The sequence below is a fragment of the Kogia breviceps genome, chromosome 13 (genome assembly GCF_026419965.1).
Source record: "Kogia breviceps isolate mKogBre1 chromosome 13, mKogBre1 haplotype 1, whole genome shotgun sequence".
Taxonomy (NCBI): domain Eukaryota; kingdom Metazoa; phylum Chordata; class Mammalia; order Artiodactyla; family Physeteridae; genus Kogia; species Kogia breviceps.
In genome coordinates, this window is record NC_081322.1 from 4123178 (window position 1) to 4147047 (window position 23870).

Genomic DNA, 23870 nt, shown 5'->3' on the forward strand with positions numbered 1-23870 from the left:
TTTATCCTGATTCATGTCATATCTAGGCTTTAACTTTTCAAATTGTTTCCATTTGTATGAAGTCTTGTTTGCTGAGCAGTATAATTTTATAAATAAAAATCAGAGATTTGGAATGATTAACATTCATCCTTATGCACAGTCATTTTTATGTATAAAGTTTCTGTCACTCCAAGAACTGAGTACATATTCTGTAATAGCATATAGATACTAAAACTCTGTTAATTCATTATGTTGGGAAAGAAAGAGAATCGAAACGATAGGTGCTCCAATTTAAAACCGGAGCAGTCTCTCCAGCAGAAATATAATGCAAGTCACAAATGCAAGCCACACATGCAATTTTTTACTGCCACATTTAAAAAGAAAAGCAGGTGGAATTAATTTTAATAATATATTTTATTTAACCCAACATATCCAAAATATTATCATTTCTAAATATAGTTAATATAAAACATAGTGTGTGGAATATTCTGCATTCCTTTTTTTTTTTTTTTTAAACTAAGTGTTTGAAATCTGGTACGTATTTCACACTTATGGGGTATCTCAGTTTGGACCACCCACATTTCAAGTTTCTCAGTAGGCACATGTGGCTAGTGACTACTATATTGGATAGCATAGTTTCAGAGTTACAAGTAGGTTTTCCCTCATTTCTTTTTATTACCACTTCCTTTCATATATTCAAGCATTTGTAGAGCTGGAATCCCAAATCAGTGACACATTCAAAATAGCTTCTATAAAACTTCCATCTCTTTAATGAAACTTTATAGTGTTAAATTGTAAATATTACTCCTACCCTTTACTTGTTTACAGAATGAAATCAGGGTATCCATGGCTGGTAAAGTGGGTAGGGAAACATTGGATTTTCTAGTTTTTCTTCATTTTTTTTTTTTTTTCCTCTGGAGTGCATTTCCTTCTTGAAAAAAATGCAGTCACCTTGGAGATTAATGTTCCTTATTCTCAACTGTGGCAGACTTCCAGATGCCTTTTAAAGGGCAGGTTCTCTGTATATTGAGGCTTAAGTTTAATGAACTTTTAGTAAAAAAAAAAAAAAAAAAAAAAAAAGACATTCCAAATTTTTGTGAAATATTGTGATTGATGTGTATTAATTAACTTTAAAGATTTCACATGCTTGTATTTTTTAGGGTGGAGTTTTGTGCTTATCTTGTTCTTAAATTATGCCAGATGTTTTTGATTCGAACATCACACAAAAGAAAGCCTCTGAGAAAGCGTTTAGAATCACATCTGTACTGCTGAAGTGTTTTCTGTTTCCAGTCTCTGATACCTGGGATTAAGTTTTTGTCACTGACCGAGAGTATTTGTGGAGAACTTTCTGTTTTACATGCGAACTTCAGTTAATCCTCACAACAACAAATGAGTTGTTATCTTCATTCTGTGGGTAGGGAAAATAGACCTGGAAAAGGTTCACGTTGAATTGCTCAAGGATTTAAGTGGTAAATCTGAGTCCCACATCTTCTTGCTGTCATGCTGTCATCCTCTTTCCCCAAGTAAAGATTTCTAACTCACTAAAAAAAAAAAAAAACCCATACATTTCCACGTTTTAAAATCCCAAACGTCTTGGCACAAATGACTTGAATATCACAATATTTTGTCCAGTATTTATTAGGCACCATGTCAGTGCTGATGGTGCCTGTGTTTGAATGCTGGCTGGCTATCTTATCTGTAAAGTTAAAAAATGGTCAAATAATTCCCTGTAAACTATGGGGATATTATTTTGCTGGATCAGAATCTAATTCTTGAACTTTCTTAAAAGATTTCAAACCTTTCTTAATAAAACCATTATATTAAGAGCCCTAAGTAAAACCTGATAGTTAAATAAGAATTGTAAAATCATTTTTTAAGGAAACAAAATAACTAAAGAACGTTGTGGATCCACTTGTGTTAGGATGAGTAAATAATACTACATCTGGTACAGCTTTCACTTTACATTATTACTGTTTCTTTTTTAGTCCCTAGGAAACTAAGCCCTAAGGGTCCACCAAACAGAAGGGGACTCCGAGTGGGATTTCGCTCCCATAGCCTCAATAGGGAGTCTCTTCGGAAAGATACTGATCTGGTTACAAAACGGGTTCTTTCTGCAAGACTGCTAAAAATCAATGAATTGCAGAATGAAGTAACTGAACTCCAGGTCAAATTAGCTGAGCTGCTAAAAGAAAATAAGGCTTTGAAAAGTCTTCAGTATAGGCAGGAGAAAGCCCTGAATAAGTTTGAAGATACAGAAAATGAAATCTCACAACTTATTGCTCGTCATAACAATGAGATTACAGCACTCAAAGAACGCTTAAGAAAATCTCAAGAGAAAGAACGGGCAACTGAGAAAAGGGTGAAAGATACAGAAGGTGAACTATTTAGGACGAAATTCTCCTTACAGAAACTGAAAAAGATCTCTGAAGCTAGACACCTACCTGAACGCGATGATTTAGCAAAGAAACTCGTTTCAGCAGAGTTAAAATTAGATGACACCGAGAGAAGAATTAAGGTAAAATTTCTACAGTTTCTAATTGTGCTGTTTTGTGTTATTCTTCATTGGGCATTTAATGTGCTCTTTTAAGACTGTTGATTGCAGTTCCGCATTGCTTGGAAATGAAAACTGTTTTTTTGGTATTATCTTTCTGAGTAAGAGATTAGGAAAAACTTAAGATTTTATCTTTAAGGGCAAGATGTAAAAGATTGTATACATTAATGGGCCACATGTTAATGGATGTTTAATTCCATGGATCTTAGCCATTTGGGGGAAATTTACTATTTGATTATATGATTATTTCTTTAAAATAGAAAATTATACTGTAAGAGCTATAGTGTATAAAACTGACATTTTGGGGCCATTGTGTAAGAAGTGCCACACGAATAATACTTTCTGTTTTTATTTCTTTGAACGTTTGTGAAAGATATATTTTGGGACAGGGTATGCCTCTACTTCCCCAAATACAAACTGATGTGAGAGGTGGGTGGAATGGCGTTCAGTTAATAGTCTGAGAATACAGCAGATCTTATAAAAATATTTTTTTCTTATAATTAGAGAGGAAAAGAGTACTACCCCATGATTGTTATATGGAGAACTTATATTAGATGCTACCTGTGAGAGATACACACACACACACACACACACACACACACACACACACACACACACACCTCAAATCAAATAGTATATTTTCCGCAAGTGACTAAGATCCACGGAATTAAACATCCACTGAAATGTGGTGCTGTGTGTGTGTGTGTATCAAACAGAAGACCTGAGTCAGGGTTTAGAATTACTTAGAATTGACAAAGTAGTTTGGAAAGCAAAGGTAGGGAAAAAGTATGAGAATAATGCCTGCTGTGAGAGCTCTCTGAGCAAGGGAAAGTCAGAACTATAAATAAACTAGCTTTCTGCAGTGTATTAATTAGATATTTTTAGTACATGGTATGATAATAGTACTTCTTGGTCTGTATAATATTGCCAGGCTCAATCTACCGATGCCATGCCCAGAGACAGTGGCTTATTAAATGGAGTGTGTATCAGTGACCAGAAAAAGTGCCTAGCTTTTTCTCCAAAATGAGCAATCATTAACTTCTGTTTCAGTGCACAGAAGATACCTTATTGTATAGGTTCCAACAGTGATCAACTCAAACTGCAGAGCAACATATGAAAACTTTTTTTTAAGGACCATTTATTTACCTATGTAGTGGGCTGGGGGTAGGGATGGAAGCAACTACTGTCTTAAACAAATAGCTGACATTTTAATTATTTTTAAAGGGAAGTATGAAATGTGCCACATAATGGATTTTTAAATTAGGAACCAAGAGCACAGAATGCTAATTAATAAGTATGGGTGAAAACAACCCACACCTCTGTGCGTGTTTGTATAAAGCTAGAGAGAACACGGAGTTGCAGTACGCACGCGCGCGCGCACACACACACACACACAGACACACACACACACACACACACACACACATACACATACTGCAGTTCTCTCTTATAGCCAGTTATGAAGGGGCTTGATGGTGTGGTAGGGGAGGGAAGAGAAAGAAGGAAGAGAGGAAAAATGGAATGTCTGTGGATTCTGAGTTGTAGGTGGAGTTGCATCATGTGGCTACCCACTTGACAGCATGAAAATCAGTCATCTGTGATGATAAGTCTTTGAAATACTTGTTAACTGTATAGTGTCCTCAGTTCTTACTTTTTTTTCTTAGTGGAGTTAAGAAAATTAAAAAAACTTTATTTTCGGTTAATTGTACGTTGACATGAAGTTTTAACAGCATTATGTAGAGATATCGCATATAGCCTTCATCCAGTTTCCCCAGTGGTAACATATAGCATACCTAGAATATAATATTGCAGTTAGGAAATTGGTAGTAATACATTGATACAACTCATCAACCTTATTCAGATTTCACCAGTTTTACCTGGACGTGTGTGTGTGTGTGTGTGTGTCTGTGTGTTTAGTTCTGTGCAATTTTATCACATGTGTAGATTCATGTGACCATCACCGTGGTCAAGATGCAGAACAGTTCCATCACAGGGAACTTGTGGTACCAACTTATAGGCACAGTTACCTTCCTGCCTTCCCCAGCTCTCTGATCTGTGGCATCCACTGATCTGTTCACTATTTCTATAATTTCATCATTTTAAGAATGTAATATAAATACTGGAATCATACAGTATTTAACCTTTTGTGGTTGACAGTTTTCATTTTTTCCCTTGAGCTCCATCCAAGTTGTTGCATATATCAATAGCTTTTTCCTTTTTTTATTCCCAAGTAGTATTCCATGGCCTGGATATACAACAGAGTGTTATGGTATATCCTGTTGAAGGGCGTTTGGATTGTTTGCAGTTTTTATTTTATTTTTTATTTTTTTTATTTTTATTTTTTTTGCGGTATGCGGGCCTCTCACTGCTGTGGCCTCTCCCGTTGCGGAGCACAGGCTCCGGACGCACAGGCTCAGCGGCCATGGCTCACGGGCTTAGTTGCTCCGCGGCATGTGGGATCTTCCCGGACCAGGGCACGAACCCGTGTCTCCTGCATCGGCAGGCGGATTCTCAACCACTGCGCCACCAGGGAAGCCCCTGTTTGCAGTTTTTAGCTATTACCTAATAAAGCTGTTATGACCATTCATGTACAGATTTTTGTGTGAACATAAATTTTCATTTCTCTGGAATATATGCATGAAAGTATACTTGATGGATTCTACGATAAGCACACGTTTTGTAAGAAACTGCCTTTCTCTTTCGTAGAGCAGCAGTACCATTTTACATTTTTTACCAGCAATTTATAAGCGATCCACTTTCTCCACATCCTTGCCAGCATTTGGTGTTATCACTTTTTAAAATTTTAGCCATTCTTACAGGTTTTTAGCACTATCTCTTGGTTTTAACTTGCATTATTCCTAATGGCTAATGATGTTGAACATCTTTTCATATGCTTTTTTGCCATCAGAAGATCCTATTCATTTTGTTTGTTCTTTGCCTATATTTCTAATTGGATTGTTTGTGCTTTTACTGTTGATTTTTGATAGTTCTTTATATATATACTAAATACAGGTTCTTTGTCAGATACGTGGTTTGCAAATATTTCCTCCCAGTTTGTAGCTTGTCTTTTCATCCTCTTCACAGGGTCTTTCAGAAGAAAGGTTTTAAATTTTGATGTGGTCCAGTTTATCCGATTTTTCTTTCATGGATTGTGCTTTTTAGTGTCAAGTTAAGAATTCTTTGCTATCCCTGGCACCCTTTGTCTGTAGCTCCAGAGATTTTCTACTGTATTTTTATCCAAAAGCTTTATGGTTTTATGTTTTAAAGTCCATGATTCATTTTGAGTTAATTTTTGTATCAGTTGTGAGATTTAGGTTGAGGTTCTTTTTTTTTTTCTTTTCCACCTTTTAGTGCCCAGTTGCTCTAGTACCATTTGTTGAAAAGGCTGTTCTTCCTCCACTGAATCTGGCACCTTTGTCAAAAATCAGTTGGGCATATTTTTCTGGGTCTATTTCTGGATTCTTTATTCTGCTGATGTACGTGTCTGTCCCTCTGCCGATACCACACTCTCCTCATTACAGGCTACATAGTAAACCATATATATACGATTATGTTAGAGGGATTCATCTCATGTTATGCTTTGTTTTTAAAATTTTACCTATTTTAGCTACTCTAGGTCCTCTGCCTTTCCAAATGAACTTTAGAATAAACTTGTCTCTGTCTACCAACACCTTCCTGACATTTTGATAAGAATTGCATTAAACATGGATCAATTTGTGGAGAATTGACATCCTTATTATGTTGAATCTTCCTATTCTTGAAAACAGTATATTTCTCCATTTACTTAGGTCATCTTTGATTTCTTTCATCATCATTTTTTAATTTTCCGGCTTCAGATCTAAACAGGTTTTGTTAGATTTATACCTAAATATTTCATTTTGTTTGGAGCAACTGTAAATAGTCTCAGTTCTTTCTGGATGAGAAAATTACTTTTGAACTTTTATTTTCACATTTCAAAGCTCATTTTTATTGCAAAAGTCATTTTCACCAGGGGTTATGACTATTTAATGCACATAAAGGAATGGCTTAGCTTTAGAAGTTTACTCTCAAGTTTCAGTAATGTTGAGTTTATTAGCTTCAAGCCTCAAAGTTTGTTTGGGAGATCTAAACTGCTTCATTTCTGTTGTGATTGAAATTATATTGGAATCAACATTTAATATGTTATTATGAACCTACTCTCAAATCAATCTCAAGTCAGCTGTCATATCAGACTAGCTCTCTTCTGAATGGAGGTGCCTCTGCAACCCACCTGAGGGTAATTATTCTCTACTTTTTAGCTTTCCTTTTCATACTTCCTAAAGTTTTCTTTTTGAAAGAAAATTATCTTTCATAATCTCAGTAATCAATCCAGAATTCAAAATATTTACTATTGAGTGTCTTAATTTAGTGTGAGATTTAGCTTTTGTTTTCATGCCTCATTCAGTTTTTCAAATTTTATTTAACACTAAGTTAATCTTTTTTCTTCAGGCTCGGTACCACTGACTTTAAGGGTAAGCGAGGAATCTAGGAGCTCAATTGTGGTGTTTCATTTTGCAAATTAACTAAAACCTGAGAAAGTCCCGAGTGTCCCTTGAAATTGCAGTAAAATCCTAGTAGTGCTGTCTTTAAGTTTTGTGCTATTCTTTACTAAGGATGACTGTCTGTACGGTGTTTTTTGTTTTTGCGTGGTGTAGCTTTTTATTATAAGAATATGTCCTTAAGCTGGAGTTCGTGACAGGCAACTTTGTTTATTTGTTTATAGATTGCCTTATCCCAGAAAGGATTTTAGGCCACAATTCTTATTCCCCTTGTGTTACATTTTCTTCCTACCGGAGGGGGAAAAAAGCATTCTTCAAGGTTACCTCTAAATAGTTGAGCTGTGAAAAACTTCCCTCTGCACCCTCTGTAAGTTGGATACAAATTTATTTTGTTAGTTGATGGAAGTGACAGAATGCGTAGTCTGAGTAATTTAAGAGTACAGTCGTGTAGAAGTGGACACATGGTTAGACAAACAACCTTTTAAAATAGGAGTAGGGACAATCACCCATAGCAGTTGTTTTTCACCAGACTTGTGCTACGTGGTCTGCTGGATCCTGGGCCATATACCAGGACTGAAGAGCTGCTTGATAGGGTTAAATTTGTTGAGCTCTGTACAAAGAAGGTACAGACAGCTAAATCAGACTACATGTTTATTTCTTTATTTAGAGTTGCCTTTATACCTTTATTTAGGCTTTTACTTCAAGAAGTTTATTGAGTACGGTCCTAATCAAAGTAGCAGCCCCAGTTAAATATGTTTATTTTAATATTAATAGCTATATATATTAATATTTAAATAAAACTGCAACAAATTGTAAGAAAAAAAGCTGCAAAAAACTGTTGAAGTGCTAACATTTGCAACAGTAAAATATTGTTACTTATATAATGCCGCGATTCTCAAATTTTTTGGTCTGAAGACCCTTTTGTACTCTTAAAGATTATTGCAGATCCCCCCCACCATTACCACAGGAGCTTTTGTTTATATGGCTATACCTATTGATATTTACCGTATTAGAAATTAAAATTGAGAACATTCAAAAATATTTCTTAATTTATTTAAAATAAATAATAAACAACTCACTAAATGGTATCATGAAATCTTTTAATGAAAAATATTTTCTAAACCTAAAATAAATTGGGACAAGGGTGGCATCATTTTATTGATATATATTTGCAAATTTCTTCAGTGTCATACTTAATAGAGGACAGCTGGGTCCTCATAGCTGCTTCTGCGTTCAATCTGTTGCAATATGTTACGGTTGATAAATAAAAAAATTCAGCCTCACACAGATGTCTATAGGAGTTAGAAAATGGAGGAATATTTAAAAGCTTTTCAGATAACTGGATATTCTTTGATACTACATCAAAACTTAGTAAGTGGGATTCTCAAAGGTTTGTTGCAATGTGGAATCTAAAACCATATCAAAGAACTTTTTGTACTCGGTCGCCTTAAAATCCATCGGTCTTCTCCTTTGAATGAATGTTTTACCCATGGATGATTTTGTAATATCATGGATTAGTCATTTGGAAAATGTTCGTTATTTGGAAAATGTTCGTTCATTGCATTAGGCACACTTTCCAAATATTGACATGTTTCTTTATACAGTATCACATGTTATATAGCCTTTGGAAAGCTCCATTGTACACTCATGACAGTGAGTGAAAATAGCAAATAATATTGTATTATAAAGCAGTTCTGACCTGGCAAACTCCCGAAAGTGTCTCAGAGACCTTTAGGGGTCCCTGCACCACTCTTCGAGAATCACTGATGGAATATCAGTGCTTCTTTGTTAGCAACTTCATTAGCGATTCCCCCAGTTTGCAGTTTCTATTAATGACTGCCAAACTGCACCATTGTTTCCTGGGCCTGGAACTGTCCTCCAGCAGGGGCTGAAGGTAAAGGCACCGATTCTGTCCTGTCCCTCATAAGAAAGCCTTACAGCTGGGGTTGAATTCCTGATCTCAGGATGCAGTAGCAGATTAGTCAGAGTTATGATCAACAGTCTGTCATAAAGCAAATATCATGCATTGCTAACTATCGTAAGAATCCTTAATCACTAAATGGGAAGTTACCTAATGAGTTTTATGAAAAGATCATACGTGTAATAGCATGCACATAATTATTAAAATACTCTAGTAAGCTGTAGGGCATACATTTAATACATTAAAAAATCCAGCTCTATTTTAACATTAAATTGGCACAGAGTGAATTACCTTGTCACAAAAATATAATGAAACTGTTAACAAGGCTTTCTCTCCCTTTTTAGAAATTTCTGAAGATTTTGGGGAATGATTTGAGTGGCCTGAATATCATAGAGCTCTAAAAGGAAGTTTGAATAGACTTCTTTTTCTTTTGATAGTTTTTCTTGTAACAGATTGGCATTCAAATTCCCTTGGCCCTAGGGCTGCCCTCAAGTAGGTATTTGTTTCTTGTCCATAAAAAAATAATATTGTCCTCCACCGTAAATCATTTTCAAAAGTAAGAATTGATTCAGCTTTGTCTTCCCTTACCCTTCCGAGTTTATTCAGAATGAGAATTGAGCTATGTAGTGTTGGCCAGGTAGATTCCTTTTCCTGTATCTTTCCCTGCCATACCTTACTCTCGTGGCTAGGTCTCTGCTCTAAATGGTTTTTTGCCCTTTCACCCTCCAGAAACCCAAATCCGGAAGGCCTGCCTTTGCCTCACCTTCCTGCTTTGTTTCTTTAAAAAAAAAAGAGCTAATTAGGACAGAGTAATGGAGGTCAGACCAGGAGCTCAGCTCGGTTTTTGCCCTATTCTGACATTGTGCAGCCCTCTTAATGCCCAGATTTTGGTTGCTTTGTTTGCAGAATTAAATGATTCTGAGGCCCCTGCCCCTCTCAGTTCTGAAATATGAATCAGAGTCTAAATCATGTTTTTTAAAACTTTCATGTGTCAAAAGTATTTTTAGCATGGTAAACCATATTTATTAAATTAAGTCCTTATTAGGTTTATTACTGAAGTTGGAGAAATGAAAGATTCCTAATGTTGAAAAAAGGAACTGATTGTGAAATAAAATAACATTCATTGAGATCCTTAATTGGCTAGATTTTATTATATTATTTACAAAATTTTTATCATTTTTGGTGGAAGAAGATTTACAATGAAATTATGAGATCTGTGATTGAAGGGTAAAGTTTAAAACCATCGGAGAGAATAAATTTGGTAGGGCCCTTAGAAACTACCCATTTAGGTAGAACAATTATTACAACAATTTTGTGTTAATATTTAAAGTAAAAACCTTCTATCGAGGGCTTCCCTGGTGGCGCAGTGGTTGAGAGTCCACCTGCCGATGCAGGGGATGCGGGTTCGTGCCCCGGTCCGGGAAGATCCCACGTGCCGCGGAGCGGCTGGGCCCGGGAGCCATGGCCGCTGAGCCTGCGCGTCCGGAGCCTGTGCTCCGCAACGGGAGAGGCCGCGACAGTGAGAGGCCCGCGTACCGCCAAAAAAAACAAAAAACAAAAAACCTTCTATTGAAAAAGTAATAGAAGTACTAAAGAAAGGGCCTAAAAATTCAAATAATACAGAGGGGTATACAGTGAAACATCAGTATCCTTCTATGCTATCCTTCGTAGGCCTCTTCCCAAGAAGTAATCACTGTTAAGAAGTCCTCTTTGGCTTCCCTGGTGGTGCAGTGGTTGGGAGTCCGCCTGCCGATGCGGGGGACGCGGGTTTGTGCCCCGATCCGGGGGGATCCCGCGTGCCGTGGAGCGGCTGGGCCCGTGAGCCGTGGCCGCTGGGCCTGCACGTCCGGAGCCTCCGCAGCGGGAGAGGCCGCGGCAGTGAGAGGCCTGCGTACCGAAAAAAAAAAAAAAAAAAAAAGTAGTCCTCTTTACATGCACAAGTTCATACATGTATATGTATGTCCCTTTTTTTACTCTCTAACTACCAATGAAAGTGTACCATACACATTACTTAATATGTGATTTTTTCACTGAAAGTATATTTTTGTGTTCTTTACATATCATTGTGGATGTATATGTAATATATATGTGTGTACACTCACATACACATATATTAAATCTGCCTCATTTTTATTTTTCAGGTTTTATTGAGATATAATTGACATATTACTGTATACATTTAATGTGTACAGCAAAATAGTTTGACTTACATATATTGTGAAATGATTATTGTGACAAGTTTAGTTAGCCTCCATCATCTCATAGATACAATAAAAAACAAAAAAAGAAAAAAAGGATTTTTTTGTTTGTTTTGCTTTTGGTAATGAGTACCCTTTGGATTTCCTCTCTTAAACAACTTCCATATATATTCTACAGCAGTGTTACCTATAGGCATCATCCTATACATGCATAATATGCCTAGTACTTACTTTTTTTTTTTTTTTAAGATGTTGGGGATAGGAGTTTATTAATTAATTTATTTTTGCTGTGTAGGGTCTTCGTTTCTGTGCGAGGGCTTTCTCTAGTTGTGGCAAGCGGGAGCCACTCTTCATCGCGGTGCGCGGGCCTCTCACTATCGCGGCCTCTTGTTGCAGAGCACAGGCTCCAGACGCGCTGGCTCAGTAGTTGTGGCTCACGGGCCTAGTGCACGTGGGATCCTCCCAGACCAGGGCTCGAACCCATGTCCCCTGCATTAGCAGGCAGATTCTCAACCACTGTGCCACCAGGGAAGCGCCACTTACTTTTTAACTGGAAGTTTGTACCTTTTGACTGCCTTTATCCAATTCTGCCACTGCCCCCCGCCCCACCTCCACTTCTGGTAACCACAAATCCGATTTCTTTTTCTATGATTTTTTTTTAAGATCATTTATACACACACACATACACACACCCCACAACTTTTTAAACCATTATAATGGACATCAATGGATACTAAGGTTGTTTTCATGTCTTGGGTATTGTAAACATATGCCGCTATGAACATGGGGTGCAGATATCTTTTTGAGTTTGTGTTTTCATTTCCTTAGGATATATTCCTAGAAATAGAATTGCTGTATCATATAGTAGCTCTATTTTTAATTTTTGAGGATCCTCCATACTGTTTCCCATAGCAGCTGTACGAGTTTACAGTCCTACTAACAGTGCACAGGGGTTCCCTTTTCTCCACATCCTCACTAGCATTTGTTGTCTCAATTTTTGTTTTTGATTTTTTTTTTTGTTTTTGTGGTATGCAGGCCTCTCACTGTTGTGGCCTCTCCCGTTGCGGAGCACAGGCTCCGGACGCGCAGGCTCAGCGGCCATGGCTCACGGGCCCAGCTGCTCTGTGGCATGTGGGATCTTCCCAGACCAGGGCACGAACCCATGTCCCCTGCATCGGCAGGCAGACTTGCAACCACTGCGCCACCAGGGAAGCCCTGTTGTCTCAATTTTTGATGATGGTCATTCTAACAGGTGTGAGGTGATAACTCGTTGTGGTTTTGATTTGCATTTCTCTAATGACTAGTGATGTTGAGCATCTTTTCATGTACCTGTTTGCCTTTCATATATCTTCTTTGGAAAAAAATGTATTAATGTCTTTTGCCTATTTTTTAAATTGGATTATTTGTGTTTTTTGCTATTGAGTTGAATGAGTTCTTTATACATTTTGGATATTATTCTCTTATTGCATATATTTTTTTCCCATTCTGTAGGTTGTCTTTTCATTTCCTCGCTGTGCAGAAGCTTTTTAGTTTGATGTAGTGTCACTTGTTTATTTTTTACTTTGTTGCTGTGCTTTAGGTGTCATATCCAAAGAATTATTGCCAACACCCATATTAAGGAGCTTATTTTCAATGTTTTCTTTTAGGGGTTTCATGGTTTTGGGTCTTACATTTAAGTCTTTAATCCATTTCAAGTTAATTTTTGTGAGTGGTGTAATATAGGAGTCTAGTTTCTTTCTTTTATATGGGAATATCCAATTATCTCAGCCCCGTTTGTTGGAGAGACTGTCTTTTCTCCACCGAGTATTCTTGACTCCCTTGTCAAATATTAGTTTTAACTGTGTATACTTGGGTTTACTTCTGGGCTGTCAATACTGTTCCATTGATCTTTGTTTGTTTGTTTGTTTGTTTTTTGTGGTACGCAGGCCTCTCACTGTTGTGGCCTCTCCCGTTGCGGAGCACAGGCTCCGGATGCGCAGGCTCATCGGCCATGGCTCACGGGCCCAGCCGCTCCGCGGCATGTGGGATCTTCCCAGACCGGGGCACGAACCTGTGTCCCCTGCATCGGCAGGTGGATTCTCAACCACTGCGCCACCAGGGAAACCTGATCTCTTTGTTTTTATGTCACTACTGTACTATTTTAATTACTGTAGCTTTATAGTATTAGCGGGAAGTCAGGATGTGTGTGATGCCTCCTGCTTTCTGTTGTTCTTCTTGAGGATTGCTTTTGCTATTTGGGGTCTTTTGCCATTCATTATAAATTTTAGGATTTTTTTTTCTGCTTCTTTTTTTTTTTTTTTTTTTTTTTTTTTTTTTTTTTTGGTGGTACGCGGGCCTCTCACTGTTGTGGCCTCTCCCGTTGCGGAGCACAGGCTCCGGACGCACAGGCCCAGTGGCCATGGCTCACGGGCTTAGTTGCTCCGCGGCATGTGGGATCTTCCCGGACCAGGGCACGAACCCGTGTCCCCTGCATCTGCAGGCGGATTCTCAACCACTGCGCCACCAGGGAAGCCCTTTTTTCTGCTTCTGTAAAAAAAAAATGCCACTGGAATCTTGATAGGCATTGCATTGAATCAGTAGATGGCTTTGGGTAAGTGTGGACAATTTTAACATATTAATTCATCCAGTCCATGAACACTGGATACCTTTCCATTTACTTACATCTTTGATTTCTTTATCAGTATCTTGTAGCTCTCGGAGAAGAGATGTTTCACTTCTTTGGTTAAGTTTATTCCTAAGTATTTTATTGTTTTGATGCTATTATAAATGGGATTATTTTCCTTCTTTTTCAGCTAATTTGTTAGTGTATAGAAATGCTACTGATTTTTTGTATGTTAATTTTGTATCCTGTAACTTTGCTGAATTCAATGATTAGATCTAATGGTTTTTTGGCTGAAGTCTTTAGGATTTTCTATATATAAAATCATGTCATCAGCAAATAGAGACAGTTTTACTTCTTCCTTTCTAATTTGGATGGCTTTTATTTTTTTCTTGCCTGATTGCTCTGGCTAGGACTTCCAGTACTATATTGAATAGGAGTGGTGAGGGTGGGCATCCTTGTCTTATTCTTGATCTTACAGAAAAAGTTTCAAGCTTTCACCGTTGAGTATCATGTTAGTAGTGGGCTTGTCATACATGACCTTTATTATGTTGAGGAATAATTCTTCTAATTTGTTAAGAGTTTTTATCAAGAACAAATGTTGAATTTTCTCAACTCCTTTTTTGCATCTATTGAGATGAACATGTGATTTTTTTCTTTCCTTCTATTAATGTGGTATATCACATTAATTGATTTGCATGTATTGAACCATCTTTGCATCCCAGCTATAAATCTCACCTAATCATGGTGAATGTTCCTTTTAATGTGGGGCTGACTTTGGTCTGCTAGTATTTTATTGAGAATTTTTGCATCTGTGTTCACCAGGGATATTGATCTGTAGTTTTATTTTCTGGTACTGTTCTTTTCTGTCTTTAGTATTAGGGTGATGCTGGCCTTGTAAAATGAGCTTGGGAGTGTTCCCTCTGCTTTGATATATATATATTTTTTTGGTTGGTGTCGGGGGTAGGAGTTTATTAATTTATTTATTTTTGATCTCTTGGGTCTTCGTTTCTGTGCGAGGGCTTTCTCTAGTTGTGGCAAGTGGGGGCCACTCTTCATCGTGGTGCGCTGGCCTCTCACTGTTGCAGCCTCTTGTTGCAGAGCACAGGCTCCAGATGTGCCAGCTCAGTAGTTGTGGCTCATGGGCCTAGTTGTTCCACGGCATGTGGGATCCTCCCAGACCAGGGCTCGAACTCGTGTCCCCTGCATTAGCAGGCAGATTCTCAACCACTGCGCCACCAGGGAAGCCCTGCTTTGATTTTTTGAAAGAGTTTGATGTTTGGCAAACTTCACTGATGAAGCCATTTGGGTCGTGTGCTTTTCTTCATTGGAAGTTTGGTTACTGATTCAATCTCCTTGCTAGTAATCAGTCTATTCAGACTTGTTTCTTCTTCAATCAGTCTTGGTAGTTTTGTTTTTGTTTTTGTTTTTTTATAATTGAAGTGTAGTTGCTGTACAGTGTAAATTACAGGTTTACACTATAGTGATTCAAAATTTTTAAAGATTATTCTCCATTTATAGTTATTATAAAATATTGGCTATATTCCCTATGTAGTACAATATATCCTTGTAGCTTATTTTATTCCTAATAGGTTGTATCTCTTAATCCCCTACCCTCATAATGTCCCTCTCCCTTCCCTCTCCCCACTGGTAACCACTAGTTCTTTATATCTGTGAATCTGTGGGGTTTTTTTTGTTATATTCACTAGTTTGTTGTATTTTTTAGATCTCACATATAAGTGATATTATACAGTATTTGTTTGACTTACTTCACTTATCATAATGCCCTCAAAGTCTATCCATGTTGCTTCAAATAGCAAAATTTCATTCTTTTTCATGTCTGAGTAGTATTTTGTGTGTGTGTGTGTGTGTGTGTGTGTGTGAGAAGAAGATGTGATATATATGTATATATATATTCATCTGTTGATGGCCACTTAGGTTGCTCCCATATCTTGACAGTTGTAAATACTGCTATGAACATTGGGGTGCATGTATCTTTTTGAATTAGTGTTTTTGTTTTTTTCGGATATATACCCAGGAGTGGAATTGCTGGGTCATATGGTAGTCATATGGTAGTTTAGACTTCAGACTATACTACAAAGCTACAGTAGTCAAAACAGTATGGAACTGGCACCAAAACAGACACATAGATCAATGGGACAGAATAGATAGCCCAGAAATAAACCTACAAACTATGGTCAATTAATCTGTGACAAAGGAGGCAAAATATACAATGGAGAAAGGACAGTCTCTTCAGTAAGTGGTGCTTGGAAAACTGAACAGCTACGTGTAAAAGTATGAAATTAGAACATTCTCTAACACTATATATTGATTAAAAAACTCAAAATGGATTAAAGACCTTAATGTAAGACTGGATACTATAAACCTCCTAGAGGGAAACACAGGCAGAACATTCTTTGACATAACTTGTAGCAATATTGTTTTTGGATCTGTCTCCTAAAGCAAAGGAAATAAAAGCAAAAATAAACAAATTGGACCTAAATAAATTTAAAGCTTTTGCACAGCAAAGGAAACCATCTACAAAATGAAAATACAGCATACTGAATGGGAGAAAGTTTTTGCAAATGGTATGACCAATAAGGGGTTAATTAATATCCAATCTATGGAAACAGCTCACAGAACTCAACATGAAAAAAAACAACCTGATTAAAAAATGAGCAGAAGAATTGAAAAGACATTTTTCCGAAGAAGAAATGCAGATGGCCAACAGGCACATGAAAAGATGCTCACATCACTAATCATTAGAGAAATGCAAATTGAAGCCACAATGAGATATCACCTCACACCTGTCAGAATGGCTGTTGTCAAAAATAACACAAATAACAAATGTTGGCAAGGATGTGGAGAAAAGGGAATACTCATACACTGTTGGTGAGAATGTAAATTGGGGCAGCCACTGTGGAAAACAGTATGGAGGTTTCTCTAAAAATAGAACTAGCAGGCTTGGTAGTTTGTATGTTTCTAAGAATTGGTACATTTTCTAGGTTGTCCAGTTTGTTGGTATATAGTTGTTCATAGTAGCTTCTTAGGAGTCTTTGTATGTCTGTGATATCAGTTGTAGTGTCTCCTTTTTTCATACAGTTTTGTTGATTTGGATCCTCTCTTTTCCTTGGTTAGTGTAGCTAAAGGTTTATCAATTTTATCTTTTCAAATAATCAACTCTTAGTTTGGTTAATCTTTTCTATTGTTTTCCTATTCTCTATTTCATTTATTTCTGCTCTAAATCTTTATTATTTCCTTTCTTCTGCTAACTTTGGGCTCAGTTTGTTCTTTTTCTAGTTATTTTAGCCATGGAGTTATGTTGTTTATTGAGATCTTTCTTGCTTCTTAATGTCAGCATTTATTGCTCTGAACTTCTATTTTAGAACTGCTTTTGGGGCATCCCGTAAGTTTTGGTATGGTGTGTTTCCATTTTTGTTTGTCTTGATACTTTTAAATTTCATCTTTAGTTTTTCTTTGATTCATTAGTTGTTCAGGAGAATGTTATTTAATTTTCATGTTTTGTGAATTTCCCAGTTTTCTTATTGATTTCTGATTTCATACCATTGTCAGAGAAGATACTTGGTATGATTTTAATCTTCTTGAATTTGCTAAGACTTTTGTCCTAGCATGTGGTCTTCCATGTGTGCTTGAGGAGAATGTGCATTCTGCTATTGTCAGAATGTTCTGTGTATGTCTGTTAGGTCCATTTGGTCTATATAGTACTGTTCAAATCTGTGGTCTTACTGATTTTCTGTCTGGATGATCTATCTGTTGTTGAGAGTGTGTTATTAAAGTCCCTAACCATTATTATATTGATGTTTATTTCTCCTTTTGCTTAGGTGCTCTGATGTTGGGTGCATAAATATTTACAACTGATATATCATTTTTGGTTTATTGACCCTTTTTCATTATATTATGACCTCCTTTGTCTTTTTTTTTAACAATGATAATGACCTTGAATTTATTTATTAAAAATTAAAATAAGCTACAAGTATCAAAGAAGTGACGTTATGTGGAGTAGTCTATATAGGAGCTCTTTGGACTTTCTTCTATTATTCTAAAATAGTGGTGCTTTTAGGATTTACATTATCGTACTCTCCAATACAAAGTATGGAGCGTGTTAAAGTATACAGTACACCATTTTCATACATGTACAACATTGATGGATGAAAAATGTCTCAGCAATAATACTGGATTGTAGCCTCTGGTTTTACCAGCTGCATACTCTAGGACTATTATATAAGTAAAAATCTCTCTTGTGATACTGGAAAGTGATTAGAATGTGCAAACTGATGTAGTGTTTTTTTGCGTGGTTTTTTTTCACCATCTTTAGTTTAAAGACTGTTTTGTCTGATGTAAGTATAGCTCTCCCTGCTTTTTTTCTTTTTTTGCGCGGTATGTGGGCCTCTCACTGTGTGGCCTCTCCCGTTGCGGAGCACAGGCTCAGCGGCCATGGCTCACGGGCCTAGCTGCTCCGCGGCATGTGGGATCTTCCCAGACCAGGGCACGAACCCATGTCTGCTGCATCAGCAGGCGGACTCTCAACCACTGTGCCATCAGGGAAGCCCCCTGCTTTGTTTTTGATTACCATTTGCTTGAGATATTTTTTTCCATCCCTTTACTCTCAGTCTATGTGTGTCTTTTACGGCTAATGGCTTCTTGTAGGTGGCATATTGTTGAATCTTGTTTTTTAATTTTTCAGCCATTCCGTGTCTTTTGATTGGAGAATTTAATTTGTTTATGTTTAAAGTAATTATTGATAAGTTAGGACTTACTATTGCCATTTTGTTAACTGTTTTCTGGTTATTTTGTAGATCCACTGTTCCTTGTTTCTTATCCTGCTGTCTTTGTTTTGTGTTTGTTTTGAGGTCTTGAGGTATCATGCTTTGACTTTATCATGTTCTCTGAGGTAATAACTGTAGTTTTCTCTTGTGGTTACCACTAGACTTACCTAAAATTTCTTAAAGTTATAGCATTGTATTTTAAACTAGTAACAACTTGACTTCAGTAAAATTCCTAAACTTCAGACTTTCACTTCTCCCTTACCTCCCATTTTAGGTTATTGATATTACAGTTTACATGTTTTTTATAGTGTGTAACTAATAACAGATTATTGTAATAATGGTTATTTTTACTGAGTTTTTTTCCTTAACTTTAAACTAGAATTGTAAGTGAATTATGCACCACCATTACCATATTACAGAATCCAAATTTGACTATATATTTACCATTACCAGTGAGTTTTACAATGCTACCTTCTGTTTTTATGACATTAATTACCATTGTTTTTAACTTCTACTCAAATAATTTCTGTAGTCATTTCTTGTAAGGCAAGTCTACTGGTGATGAATTTCCTCATTTAAAAAAAAAAATTTATTTTATTGAAGTATAATTGTTTAACAATGTTGTGTTAATTTCTGCTGTACGGCAAAGTGATTCAGATATACCTATATTCCCTCAGCTTTCATTTGTTTGGGAAAGTGTTTTTCCTTCCTTCATTTCTGAAGGATAACTTTGCCAGGTATAGTATCCTTGGTTGGGATTTTTTTCTTTTAATATTTCAAATATGTCATTCCATTCTTTTCCAGTCTGAATAGTTTCTGTTAAGAGATCTGCCAACAGTCTTAGTGGGGTTTCCCTTGTATGTAACGTCGTTTTTGTTGTTGTTGTTGAGTTTATAAAATTCTTTGTTTTTGACTTTTGACAATATAATTATAATGTGTCTCAGTCTAGCCTTATTAGGGTTCAGCCTATCTGGGGTCTTTGGGGCCTCTTATATGTAGAGGTGTGTTTCTCGCCACAAGCTTGGGCAGTTTTCAGCCATTATTGCTTTAAATATACTTTCTGTCCCTTTCTCATTCTCTTCTCCTTCTGGAATTTCCGTAATTTGAATATTGTTTCTTTTCATTTTGTCCCATAAGTCTCATAGGCTTTCTTCACTGTTTTCTTTCCCTTTCCTTTTGACTCCTCTGACTGGATAATTTCAAATGTCCTAATTCCAGGTTGCTAATTTCTTCTTCTGCATGGTCGACTCTGCTTTTGAAGTTCTCTATTGAATTCTTCAGTTCAGTTATCGTATTGTTCAGCTCTAGAATTTCAGTTTGTTCATTTGTTTTTTATGGTTTCTGTTTCTTTGATGAACTTCTTGTCTTGTTCATGCATTGATTTCCTAATATTTTTAGTTGTCTGTGTGTTCTTGTAGTTCGCTAAACTTCTTTAAGAAGATTATTCTGAATTCTTAGTCTGACAGTTCATAGATCTCCATTTCCTTAGGGTCAGTTATTAGAGCTTTAACAGTTTCCTTCAGTGGTGTCACATTTAACTGATTTTGTGTGTGTGTGTGTGTGATCCTTGATTCCTTGCATTGGCTATCTGTGCATTTGAGTAAGTGGTGCCTTCTTCCAGACTTTGCAGGTTTTCTTTGGCAGAGAGAGTTCTTCACCAGTCAGTTCAATTTGGGTTTCTGGATGTTTCCGCTGGTCACCTCCTCGAGCAGGCAGGGCCTGCTTTCAGGGTCTACTCTTGGCTGAGACACAACTACGTGAGCTCTGAGGTCAGGAGTGGTGGGCTGTGCCACTGGTGGAGAGCAGCTGGATGGGACTGCTGGCTTGGTTCCCTGACCAAGTGAGGCTGTAGGATGGCCTCGCTATTGCCTGGATTCTCTGGATAGGCTTACTAGACAGTACAGACTGGGAGATATACTCAGCAGTGGATGGCATTATGAATTAGAGTCCCTGCCCTGGTGGGGTAACAGGATGCCTGGGTACCTCATTGTTTTGGGGACCCAAATCAGGCAAGAATGTGCGCTGTGTGCACCTCCTAAGCAGGTGAGGCCATCAGCTTTGCTCTGCAGACAGGGAAAGCCACGGGTCATGCTCTTTGTTCAAGTGCCGCTGTCAGCAGGGCTGTTGGGTGGGCTCTGCAGCCACTTGTGTGCTGTGGTGAGGTTCCCTGGTCAGGCGGGCTAGAGTCTGTCTTCAGCAATAAGTGGGGCTGTGAGTTGGTTTCCCAATGTAGACTCATCAGGTAAGTACCTCCAAAGCCACTAATGCTCTTTGTCATCTTGACACAAGCCAACCTGTGCCCCAGTTTCACTGGCCAAACAGTGCTACTGACTTTGCTCTGGGGGCCACCAGTTCTGCCCACTCACCTTCTGGGTTGTGCAGCTTCTGGGTGTTCTTGTCAGCCCTTCCTCCAGATGGGGCTGGAGGTCACACTCTCTGGTGGGTGGGGCTGTGACCCGGACTTCTGCCTGGGTGGGACTGGGAGAGCCCACTTCAAGCAACTCCCCAGTTTTTTCTGAACAGGATTTCTGGTAGGGAGGCTAGGGTAGGAGCTAAGAGTCAGCCCTTCTGCTGGACGTGGGCAGACCAGGCTCCAGGGCTGGCAGATCTCCTCCTTGGAAGACCCGAATTAGGCAGACTTGCGCCCCACCAAGTTCCCTCGTCCGACTGTGCCACCAAATGGGCTGCAGAAGAGCAAAGCCGCTGGTTGGGTTTACTCTTTGGGCTCTGCAGGCAGGAACTCGGTCCGCCAAGATCCGAATGCTGCTCGTTGGAAGCCCCTCCTCCTTTTCTCCATCACAGTCAGATTCCCAGTGGTTGAGCCCACAGATGCTTCTGTGATCCCCATGGGGTGGAACCAGAGTAGGGGTTCCCATGAAGTGACCCCCGGTGCTGGATGACACCGCTGTGTTCTCTTTTGCCACTGGAGGAGCTGTAGGCACGGTGCTGTGCTGGCCCGGGGAAAGGGCCACGCGGTCAGCGATCAGCTGTTCCTCTCACCCTTGAATTCAGTCTCTCTTGGTCTGTGTGGTGCAGGAGGTGCTTCAGCCTCACTCCCGTGTTCTGAGGTTCTCTGAGTGATGTCTTATTCTTACATAGTTTTTAGTTGTTTTTCTTGTAAAGCAGAGCCAAGTCAGGAACAACTTACATCATCATCTTGGTTATGTCATTCTAAACTTCTCATTCTTTTTAAAGGTTTTTGTATTATTCAATTGTGTATATATATTATAATATGTTGACCCTTTCCCTTATTAATGTATATATTAGTTTCTTGTTTTGGGGGTAGTCTAAATATACATGGCAGGGAACATAAGTCTTTGCATGCATATATAAGTATACTAATGCAAAATTTCTACAAGTTAAAGTCTCTGGATCAGTAAGTCATTTAAAAATCATTTTTGCTACTTGTTAATATAAGGTCCCAAAGAATGTTGCTGGATAATTGTTTTTCTTGGAGTAATAAAGTAAATTATTCTATTTTTTTAAGGATCAAATTGGCCTTCCTTGTGATTAATATCACCTAAGATTTTAAAACATATGCATTTTTATGTAAGCATCTTTAATATAAAACTGTTGAATTTTGTAACTTAGTTTTTAGAAATTATTGCCTTAGCATTCAAGGCCACATAACAATTATTTATCTTTTAATTATTCTGTTAATCAATACCTACCTCTTAAGCTGTTAAATCCTAATGAAACTTGGAACTTTATGGACATACATTATATAAACCAGGTTCCAAGTCTTGTTCTATACCGAGCTAGCTTTATGATGCTTTACCACTTAGATTATCTGAACCTCTGTTTTCAGTCTGTAAAACCGTGCAGGTGGTGATGAACCATGTTAGAGATAAAATTCGTAAAGAGTCTGGCTTAGTGCCTGGTATTTATCAGGCACCTAATATATGAATTGAAAAATTAAAAATACACTGAAGGAAAAGTACACCATTTAAAAATAAGTACATTGCAGTTAGTATCCTACAGTTTGAAAGGACTATAGAAATGGTTTAGTGCATTGGTTTTCAAACTGAGCTCAGTGGACTTTAAGCGTTCTATTTTTTGTTTTTTTTAAGTTTACAACTACTGATTCGGTCCATCGGTTTTTCAAATTTTAGCAGTTCTTCATAGAAAACCAGACAAAGGGTGAACTTGAACTATTCTGTGTGGTGATTGGTGAGTTAGGGTGCAGAGAGCGCTTTAGAAAGTCACTTGCCCAGCAATCTGAGGCAGCCCATGAAACTCCTTCATGGGGCAGTCTCTAGTCCAACTCAAGCATTTTACAGTTGAGGAGTTTATGACAGACAGATGTTATTTACCATGTTCTAGGTCACAGTTGCACAGGTCATTAGGACCACATGTCTGGAACTAAAACTGCAGTCTTTTGTCTCCCATTCTGTTGCTCTATTATTTTATTAACATTTTAGTAAAAGCCTTAGGATTTTATCATGTATATAAACGCTGAATAATGTGTTCCTCTTATAGTGCATTTGTGTTTTTTTTTCATAATTTTTAACGATAGCATGAATTAAGATATTAAAATTTAACTTTGGCTGTTTCATCAGTATCCACATGCTGTTAAAGAAACAAATCATTTTTTCAGAAAATCTCATATCATATTAATTTTCTATATGCAGTTTGTTGAGTAGGTAACACTTCGGAAATCTGTTTTATTTTTGGCGCTAACTGTGGTGAATACTGTGGAGTAAAATCTAACAGTGCTGGAAGACAAAAACTCAGAGTAAGCAAAGGCTTGCAAACATTTTAAAAGAAAACAGTACAAGTTTCATTAGAGTAATTCTACCAAAACTCAACACTTGAAATGCTCAAAGGAAACATAACTTTTGGATTCTGTGTTTTGCTTCTTTCTTTTCCTGCTCGAGGCAGATGAAGAAATAATAAGTGATGGGTAACTCATTTAAAAATCTCAGTCTCCAGATTTAGATGAATTATACCTCAGAGGACTGAAGAACCCTGTGCATGTGATTTCAGAATCTTTGTCAGTATTCTTTGTGGAGTTAGGAAGAGTAAGAAAGGCAAAAAAAGTAACAAAAACAAGTACCAGAGTTTTCAAAGATAGGTGGAAGTGGATGTTAGAGATTATCAATCAGTATACTTAATGCCAGTCTCTACCAAATTTTTGAGTATGTTTTGGAAAATATTTCTCACTTAGAAGTATCCTCACTTTTTTCCCCATGAGATTGTTAGATTGGTACAGTGAGGTATGCTTTATTATATTCTACTATTTACATATAGTATATGTATACAGCTATTGTCTAAACTATATGCTATACTCTATACTATACAATATATACTACAGATTA

At 37.5% G+C, this 23870-nt stretch overlaps 1 protein-coding gene across 2 annotated transcripts in view; it reads left to right on the plus strand.

The window, feature by feature from the left end:
- The window catches only part of LCA5 (lebercilin LCA5), a 150581-nt gene that overhangs the window by 94088 nt on the left and 32623 nt on the right, over nucleotides 1–23870 (plus strand). For both annotated transcript variants that reach the window (XM_067011270.1, XM_067011269.1), the window contains exon 3: nucleotides 1965–2494. In XM_067011270.1, the coding sequence (XP_066867371.1) occupies nucleotides 1965–2494 (530 nt within the window). The remainder of the gene's footprint in view (nucleotides 1–1964; nucleotides 2495–23870) is intronic.